Source organism: Protomyctophum parallelum (genome assembly GCF_964188405.1).
Source record: "Protomyctophum parallelum genome assembly, chromosome: 10".
Taxonomy (NCBI): domain Eukaryota; kingdom Metazoa; phylum Chordata; class Actinopteri; order Myctophiformes; family Myctophidae; genus Protomyctophum; species Protomyctophum parallelum.
The window spans coordinates 25,301,685-25,311,684 of NC_139704.1; the positions used below are offsets into that span (position 1 = coordinate 25,301,685).

The 10,000-nt window shown below is 47.5% G+C and overlaps 1 protein-coding gene across 1 annotated transcript in view; it reads left to right on the forward strand.

Annotated features, from left to right (window-relative positions):
• zmiz1a (zinc finger, MIZ-type containing 1a) overlaps positions 1–10,000 on the forward strand; it is a 181,288-nt gene that overhangs the window by 83,935 nt on the left and 87,353 nt on the right. Inside the window, exon 3 of the mRNA XM_083774390.1 lies at positions 5,997–6,105. Coding sequence (XP_083630516.1) covers positions 6,037–6,105 — 69 coding nt within the window. The 5' untranslated portion in view covers positions 5,997–6,036. The remainder of the gene's footprint in view (positions 1–5,996; positions 6,106–10,000) is intronic.

Sequence of the window (10,000 nt, forward strand, 5' to 3'; positions counted from 1 at the left end):
GTCATCATTTTGCTTGACTTTACACACACACTATAAACGCTTACACTGCACTGTTTCCGTGAAATTGGGGAGATTTTTTTCACGTGAAAACGGAGGTTTTCTCTTTCTAATGAGTGTGGTTTCTGTCTGTCTGTCTGTCTGTGTTGTGTGTGTGTGTCTCTCTCTCCCTCCCTCCCTCCCTCTCTCCCTCTCTCCCTCCCTCCCTTCCTCTCTCCCCTCCTCCCTCCCTCCCTTCCTCTCTCCCCTCCTCCCTCCCTCCCTGGCCTTTCCTGCCCCTTCTCTTACATACTCCAGTGCTTTTCATATTACTCTGCTTGTGTTTCTGAGCACTTATTTCTTGCCCCACTTCCCCGGCTTGTTTTCACTCAGGAGGGAGAGAGAGAGAGAGAGGGGGGATGCTGCTGTTTGTTTGTGGTTGGTTCGGTCTGCTGTGAATCAGAGCTAGCCTCTCACTGCTCTCACCGCTGCGTGTTTAAGGGGAGGATTGTAATATGCACACAGTATAATTGGGACGTGTCATCCTTTGCTTTTGCACCTCTGGTGAAGTGGAGCCGAGTGGAGCGGGGGGGGGGGGGGGGGGGGGGGGGGCTAGACCCCCCTGTGGTCAAAGATGTACAGTAGATATTGGGTTTAAGTGTTAAGATATTTTCTGTAAAGTGGCGTGCGGTGCGTAAATGGTGCATTTATACAGCGCCTTTATCCCAGGCGCTTTACATAGATGTGTGCATTACATTCACCCATTCACACACACATTCATACACCAGATTGCGGCGGAAGCCATGCAAGGCACCAACCAGCACATCGGGAGCAATTTGGGGTTCAGTGTCTTGCCCAAGGACACTTGGACATGTAGACAGAAGGAGCCGGGATTCGAACCGCCGACTCATGGATCATTGGACGACCTGCTCTACCTCCTGAACCACAGTCGCCCGTGCGTGCGTGCGTGCGTGCGTGCGTGTGTACTGTATGCAAAGCGTCATAGTATATAAGTGTCGTTAATATTCTGAATAAAGCCATGGAGACTTGGCATTCAGTAATCGGGTGGTATTGTTATGGTCGGATCCACATGGCTGTTGAAACGTTTAACCCCCCTGGTTCAAACATCCTTATCCTAAACATCTCTCGCTCCTCAGAATCGGCAAGATGGGGATGGCAGTTCGGTTCATGTTCTTGTTAGTCTTTGTACTAAAAGCGCGTATGCGTGCGTGTGCGAGATTGGAGGGGACGTGTGCGCGCGTGCAGTGAGGGGCGGCCGTGTTCCCGCAGAGGTATGTCATCTGTTATGCAACGCCATGTTTTCTATTCCTCAACTCTTTTTTTCCCACACCAGGCCTTTCCCAGTGCAAAGGAGAGAGAGAGAGAGAGAGAGAGAGAGAGAGAGAGAGGGCCTTTCCCAGTGCAAAGGAGAGAGAGAGAGAGAGAGAGAGAGAGGGCCTTTCCCAGTGCAAAGGAGAGAGAGAGAGACATGTGTGCATTAGTGGGTCAGTTAGCCTGGACAGTGAAGCGGATAGTTGGACACTGACCACAGTGACACCGACATCATCACCCCGGTCAGCGCTCACAACCGTGAGCCGCTCGTGCTTTTTTTCTGGCGGGTTCGACAAGACGGACATGCAACTAAATTAGCCTATAAATCCGGAGGCCGACGACGACACCCAACGAAACGCACCCGGGTTCCACCCACATCACATACTAATGTAATCTACTCCTCTCTCTCTCTCTCTCTCTCTCTCTTCGCCTTTGTCTCCGCAAACAGAGAGGGGTCTCCCTCTGAACGAACAGGCCCTGCATGCAACACAGCTTAGACACACACACACACACACACACCACACACACACACACACACACAGAGAGAGAGAGAACAGAGCATCAAGGGAGGAATATCAGAGGTGGGGGGGTGGGGGGAGAGGTAATCCCACCCTTGTTCGGAGGTGTGTGTGTGTGTGTGTTGTGTTGTGTTGTGTTGTGTTGTGTTGTGGGTGGGTGGGGGCTACAGGAGGGAAACAGTTAATCAATAGCCCACAAGGTCAGACAGCCAGCGTGGCGCGGCGCGGCTAGGAGGAGTGTGCCCAGTTAGTGGTCCGTGGTGGAGCCAGCCGCCCGGGCCGCGTGAGGGGGATTTGTAGCACTTGTCAGGAGCTTAAAGGAGCCCTCGCTCTCTCTCTCTCTCTCTCTCTCTCTCTCTCTCTCTCTCTCTCTCTCTGCAGACCGCTGGCTCACCGGCTGGCTGCCTGGATGGCTCACTGGGTAACATGAGGTGTGATGTAGGAGAGGAGAGGAGAGGAGAGGAGAGGAGAGGAGAGGAGAGGAGAGGAGAGGAGAGGAGAGGAGAGGAGAGGAGAGGAGAGGAGAGGAGAGATGGGAGAGATGGGGAGAGGAGAGGAGAGGAGAGGAAGGGAGAGGAGAGGAGAGGAGAGGAGAGAGAGAGGAGAGGAGAGGAGAGGAGAGGAGAGGAGAGGAGAGATGGGGAGAGATGGGAGAGGAGAGATGGGGAGAGGAGAGGAGAGGAGAGGAGAGGAGAGGAGAGGAGAGGAGAGGAGAGTTCCGCTCAGTGGCAGGAGAGGGAGACATCTTCTGGTCAGCGGGTGACACCGCAGCCTCTGTGGGCCTTATTATAATTCTAATTCCACTGAGGTCATCCCATGGGTCCAATCAATGTGGCTATATCATTTAGTCTAGTGACAAGCTCTTGTTAATATTTTGGTCCAATATTTATAAAACCCCACCAGACACTACTACACCACTATCACAGTGTTTCCTGAATAGAAGCGGAATCTAAAGGTCCTCATAGACCAGGACGGGCAACTTTGACAATGGTGAGGGCCACTATATTTCCATTGCATGTTTGGAATTGTAACAAGCTGAAATCTATATTCAGATATTATCCTGCAGGGCACATTAAGTGATTGTGTATCACTTAATGCATGGCCCCCGGGCCGTCAGTTGCCAATGTACGTCATAGATTGATGAGTTTTTCGACAAAACCTGGATTAGACTGTTTTTCACTGCACACTCCAGTACCGTACGGCAAAAGCAGGGCGTCAGTTTTCCCTTTCTGCCCGCGGGATCAGGTCAGGTCATGGTCGTTATAGCGTTATAGCGCTCTTGTTGAACGGGAGTGTTTTAGCCTAAAGGGCTAAGGATAAGGAACAAAACAAAGAAAGAGGACTTTCTTGGTTTGTTTTGTTCTCCACGTGCAGAAATCCCCCCTGACTCATGCTCTGTCACAGAGGACCACGTATCCAGCAAACACCTCGCCGCTGAGGTAACCGTACTCTGTTAGCGTTAAGCCCAGAGGATTATAGCAAATATATATATACGGCTCGCTCTCCCCTTTTGATGTCCCTGCCTTTAAGGCCCCAATCGAGGCGCTGGAATTTCAACCTTTTGTGTTTACGCAACCCTTGTACTGTGTGTGTGTGTGTGTGTGTGTGTGTGTGTGTTACATGTGCACACTCGTACGTACGTGTGCAAACGATTGTAAGCTCCATCCGTTGTCCTTTCTAGTGTATTCTGGCTTTATCCATGAAAAAAAACTCCTGCTGAGTTAACACATTATAATGTTCTCCCATATCCATCTTGTGGTCTCTCTCTCTCTCTCTCTCTCTCTCTCTCTCAGTGGGGACTCTTTATCCGCCGCCCTGCATGATCGGGGGTTCTCCCAGTTCAGTAGGCGTGTGTGTGTGTGTTGTGTGTGTGTGTGTGTGTGTGTGTGTGTGTGTGTGTGTGTGTGTGTGTGTGTGTGTGTGTGTGTGTGTGTGTGTGTGTGTGTGTGTGTGTGTGTGTGTGTGTGTGTGTGTGTGTGTGTGTGTGTGTGTGTGAACGGTGTAGTGGACTAACACTGATTGAGATAACACAGGGGAAGGGACGGACGGAGGGGCGATGGGGCGGGGGGCAGAGCAGCTCCATTGTAAAACCTCTGATATGTGAGCTAAATTAGCTGATATGTCATTAAGACATCTGTCTGTATCTTCTCAAACCTTTTCATGTGAAGGACGCCCCCCCAAAATGACCCCCCAAATGTATTTGGCTGCACTCTCAAGAACATCACATGCTAGGGACCTCCTGAAGCAAACATTTTACTTAAACATTTCTTTGCTTAAAATGATTGAGAGCGAGACAGAAATCCAGGCGGATAGAGATTGTGCCACTATAGCTGCCTCTCCTCATGTCTCTGAGAAGTGAGCATCATATAAATCAACGTGTTCTTCTGTGGCTGATAACTTGACGGTGAGATGCTGCTCGTCAACGCAGATAGCAGGGTGACGCAACACCCCCCCCCTCCCCCCTCGCTGTCTGGAGGACGAGGCCTGTTTGTCACCCCCCACTGAGCCACACTAATGGGCTTCTAATGCACACAGAATAACTCTTCCTTTACTTCCGGACCTTCCCTAGTATACTTCCTTCACAGCAGGTGTTACCGATGATACTAATGAAAACTCTGTTCCATCTACTCAAACTTCTCAAACTTTTAAACACTTAATATTAATATTAATAATATAATATAATATAATATAATGTAATGTAATGTAATGTAATATAATGTAATGCTGCTTGAGTTTGTCAAAAGGCACTATAGAGTGCCACGCAGATGAGGCAGATTTCACTGTGAAAAGCTCCGCCCTTCCATTTCCCTCCAAAACCGGGAGTTATAATTTTCCATTACTACCTCGTGCTGTCAGAATAATTAGGAAGAACTCCCATTCTGCACATTACCTCTTCAATCTCCTCCCATCAGGCAAGAGATATAGAAGTATCAAGAGCTCAACATCTCGCTTCAGAGATAGCACTTACCTCGTAGCCATTAGACATCTGAACTTGACTCATTAGGGAGGTTGGGCTGATGGATGTATGTGTGTACAGTATGTAGCAATATGCATATAGCACTTTAAAAAACTGAATGTAATTCCTATTCTGCTGGTTTTTGTATTCTTGTTTTTGTATCTATGGTTGTCTGTATATGTTGAGTATGAACCAAGACAAATTCCTATCAACTTGTTGACATGGCAATAAATTATTGAATCTTGAAGTCTCATCTCTCTTTAGAAGCGTTTATATTCCAAACGAGATGTTAAGTCAGAAATGAGGACGGAACATGGCCGTTCTGATCAAAACCATGGCCAGCGACGTGGATTCAGAGATAATAGACAGTTTTGTCGGCCCATAAACAAGGAAGTGAACAATGTGCGCATGCGTAAAACATGTCCAGGAGCTGTGCAGTGCAAGGCGTTACACACCCATACGGGGCCATTTGGAACACACTTAAGGGCACTTTGAGACCCACTGGTGTAGCAGAGTGTTAGCCAACATGCACCATAGCAGCACCCTGGATGGAACTGAGCTTTCATTAGTATCAGTGGTAACAACTGTGAAGGAAGTATAGGGAAGGGGCCTAAGTTCTTTCCAATATGACTACTGTGTGCGTGTAGAGCCTTTTGAGGGCAGGGTAAGAGAGAGCAGAAACCTCTTATCTCCTTATTTGAATGGATTTATTTTTATTTTGTAAATTAACACCTACTTGATCATACTACATGCAGCGTCACAAAAAAGCATGCATCGAAAGTATCTGTTGTAGATCGGTTGTAGATCTGCTACTTTTGAATTTGAATGCTGAAAACAAGTAACAGTTTTGGACATGCGAGGTTTCCACCACCGACAGAGACGACGGTATACGTGAACAAAAACCCCCCCAAAAAGCTGTAAAGTTGTTGTTTCCAGTGTGTCAATGATGAACCGCGAGAGGAGCGCTCCATGCCAAAGGAACGCCGCTCGAAGGCACGCACCCCTCCTCCTCCTCCTCCTCCTCCTCCTACGCAGGGAGGAGGAGGAGGCACACGCAAACGCGTTGATCTCCTCATGCACGCAGGGTGTCATGTCGGTGTCACAGAGCCGTCAGCGGGTTGGTTGAAACATTCTGAACTCCCCCGCCGGCTATACAAACAAACAAACTCCTGCCGTTTGTAACCGAGGCCTCTGTCTGTCTCTTGTTGTTGCAGAGTAACAGGAGCTTAATGGCGACCCGCTAGAGTCATCAACATGAACGCGCTACCGTCGATGGATCGGCACATCCAGCAGACCAATGACAGGCTCCTGTGCATCAAACAGGTGTGTATAATGAGGATTCTGTCTCAATTTGACACGACCTCTCCCCTCTCCTCCTTTCCTCTCCTCTCCCCTTTCCTCCTCAACCCTCCTCTCCTCATTCATCCCATATTTCCTCTCTCCTCTCTCGTGTTCTCCTTTCCTCAATCCTTATAAGGGCATGTGTTATAGTCTAACCATTAGCTCCAGTCATGCAGATCATGTTGCACACAGGGTCAGAGAGAGAGTAACGTGCGCACGCGCACGCAGCCACGCGCGCACACACCCACACACCACAGACGGTCACATAGAGGGAAACGTGCATGTGAACACAGTCAGAGACTTCAAAGGGTTGTGCATACGAGACCAAAAGGTTGCCATCATGACTGCATGAAAAGGCCAGTTCTTCTTCTGTTCTCTCCTCCAGTGCTGGAAAGTAGTATTTATTCACTTAATGTTTGTTTAGAGCTCTTTTGTAATTTATATTTTATATAGATTTTTTGCATTTTGACATTGAGTACATTGTGCATAAATCAAGTGTCTTCTGTCCCAACATTGGGTCAGCCCATAGTATGCTGAAGCAAATATACACAACATTTAAATCAGCGCCAGAAGAGTAACAAAAGACATAAAAAATTGGAAAAAACCAACAAACACAAAGGGGGGGGGGGGGGGGGGGGGTCCTTGGGTTGTACTAACCCTAACCCTATGATTTGGAGGAAGAAAAAAAAACTTGGTCCAAGCATTCATGTTCAGGATACTGGAACTGGACTAGGATCTGACAGCTGCACTTCAGTCAGAACCAGAGAAAAGAAAGACCAGCACACACTGTATGATTTGTGTAACTGATGGCAAAATAATACTTATGCTTATACAAGCATGATTTTTCTTCTTGGGATTTAGAATAGTGCATGGTTTAGAACAGTGCTTCTAAAAAGAAAAGCACGCTGGGAGCTTGTACATCTATTTTTGAACATTTAGACCTTTTTTTTCTCTCTTCTGTGGGTCCCTGACACAAAACCTTTTCAGATCGTGGACCCCATGATATTATCATTTCGGGGGTCCTTGGCATGTGCGATAAACTGAACTCCCCGCTCGTCTGGTGCTATTACAGTATATTTCTAATAATCTTACTGTAGGATTTTAATGACTTGGTAAATTCAAGCACTGTTTTGAATGGATCTTTTATGTGCTTTGTCTTTCAGAAATTGTTTTACGCCTTTGCCCTTTAGTATTACTAATCTAGTATAGTCTAAATGTCTGGATTAAGAAGAGGGAGGAGATGGAAAAGATGGTGAAATTTAAACACTGTTGACAATACAGGTTCTGTGTTTATTCCCCGGTATAGTGTTGATATACCCTCAGGTGCCCTTGGCTTGTAAACACACTCAAGCTGTACTTTTCAGAAAGAACGAACATGCTGCACTCTCTGTCAACAGACTCATGGGTTGACAGTATATATAAATTGTACTGCAACACAGCTTCAGCACAAACGCAGACTCTGTACTCAGCGGATGGAACGGATATTCTGTCAAAGTGTTTCAACATTTTCTAATACATTTGAAAAACATCACTCTGGAGCTGTGATTTGTGATTTAAATGTCACGCCCAAAAATACGGAGGCCAGCTGCGTTAAAAACTCATCAAATCAGGTGTATAATAGGCTCTGTTTTTTTGGAACCATGAGGAACCATGACTTTGAATGACCCACGTGGTGTAACACGAGTGTTTTCAGTGAGCATCATTTTGGTGATGTAAAGAAGAGGCCCAACTTCTTCCCAATATGGCTGCTTGTGCATAGAGCCAACGTCCACATTGAACGCAGTCTGTCCGACTCTGACCTACAGTAAGTAGATGCAGCGAGAGGAGGCGGTGTTGTTTTAGGTTTGGATGACACAGAGCTCTATTGCATGCAGAGCAGACCAAGTGAACAGTGTATTGTGGGCATATACTTTAGTCTGACGTACCAATAGTCCCACATACAGTACGTGGCCGGTTAAGTCTCACCCGTGGCTTCTATTCTGCGTGCGGTGAAGAGATTCTTGGAAGAATGAGTGTGTTGCCATCTGCCCTCTGGAATTCCTGTCCTCAGGCAGTTAGGGTTTGGGGAACACTAGGTAGGGTATCAGACTGTTAGGAGGACGTCGGACCAAAGATATGCACCCGTTTCTGGTGTGTGGACACTGGACAGACAGACCGACAGACAGACCGACAGACAGACATACAGACATAGCTGTGTTGGATCATGCAGGTTGAACAGTGTTTCTGGTGTGGATAGAGACAGACAGACAGGCAGGCAGGTATCGTGAAAAGCAGCTTGGCCCTGTCCTGGGCTAAACGAGGACAAACCCATCAGCTCTGCCGGCGAGGGCAAAAAACACACTTTGAAGTTTGTCAGACGGCTGGCTTCCTTTTCATGCGCGCGCGCGTGTGTGTGTGTGTGCGCCTCATCACTGCCTCTCTCTCTCTCTCTCCTTCCCTCTGTCACCTCGTTGTCTCTTTCTCTGTCCTCTAAAGACCCACCCTCCTCCACCCCGCGCACGCTGTCGTCCTCGACACCCCCGCACCCCTCTATCTCTCTCACACACAGACAAACACAAACACATACACACACGACAAAGGCACTGTCTCAGCTTTGCGACCCTCTCCTCTCCTCTCCGTGACTCCACCACCAGGTTTCCATATTTCTGCTGTCCTCAGTCAGTGTCGAGGTTGTCAGGCTGTGTCTGGTGCACTGCTGAGTGAGCGCTGCAGAGAGAGAGAGAGAGACACAGAGAGACAGAGAGAGATACAGAGTGAGAGAGAGAGAGAGTTGAGTAAGTTGAGGTGTTCCAGACAGCTCCCTCCCGCTACGTGTGTCTTCAGGTCTGATTTATTCCGCCACCAAGGCCGGTATACGACAATGAAGCCACTTTATGGATTCTCATATCACTCTTCTGGCTTTACCTCAAACTTTCTGGTGTCAGCTATAGGGACCGACAAATTGATATAGCCTATATAATATCTGTCCTTTTCGCGGCGACCTCGCCGCAAAAAGGTTTGAGAGCTGACAGTTCTCTGAAAAACATGTGTTTTTATATCAGTGGTGCTCAAACTATTTCATGTCAAGGAGCCCCAGATTTATATGTATTTGGCCGCCGACCCCCACCTGAAAATATGTTGTTCCTTCCGGGGACCTCCCCCCAGAAACAAAGATTTGAGTTAAAAACGTTCACTCTGAAAGAAAATATATGCGCCACATTTTCACGATTTTTCAAAAATAGCAGATCTACAAGCTGAAACAAGTCGCTTTTAAGTCCCAGATGAGAAGAAGAATAAACACTTTTAAGAGAGAGAGAGAGAGAGAGAGAGAGAGAGATTGGATGACATGCAGACAGCTGCCAGGAGGACCAAGGGTGTTATTTTGTGCACTGCAGCCAAAGCCAGACGAGCAGAGCCTGTTTCATTGTGGTAAGACTAGAGATGGCGCTCAAACGTTTTCATGTCGAGGATCCCCATGAAGGGAGAAGTGGATAATGTTGCTCAGGAGAGGATAGTTCAAATAGCCGATCTACAAGCTCACAATGTCTCGATGTAGATCGGCTAGTTGAACTATTTTAAAAGGTTTTTTTAAGTAGTAAAAAATGGCAGATTAGTTTAGGGATAAGGGTGGCGCAGGATGAAGCCCTATATGCCTATTTGCTCCGACACTATGACGTAAAATTCTCCATTCATTGTCAATGGGTTTGTGAAGGACAAGGTTGGTGAACATACACTAAAAGCTGGATATAGGAGGGGCTGACGCCTTCCGTGAAAGCACTAAGGTTCCAAGAATGTAGAAACGGAACCAGAACCAAAGTTATTCTGGTGGAAAAGGAACCAGTTCTAGAACCAAAGTTGTTCTGGTGGAACAGGGGCCTTGCCTTTGAGAACCAGTGAG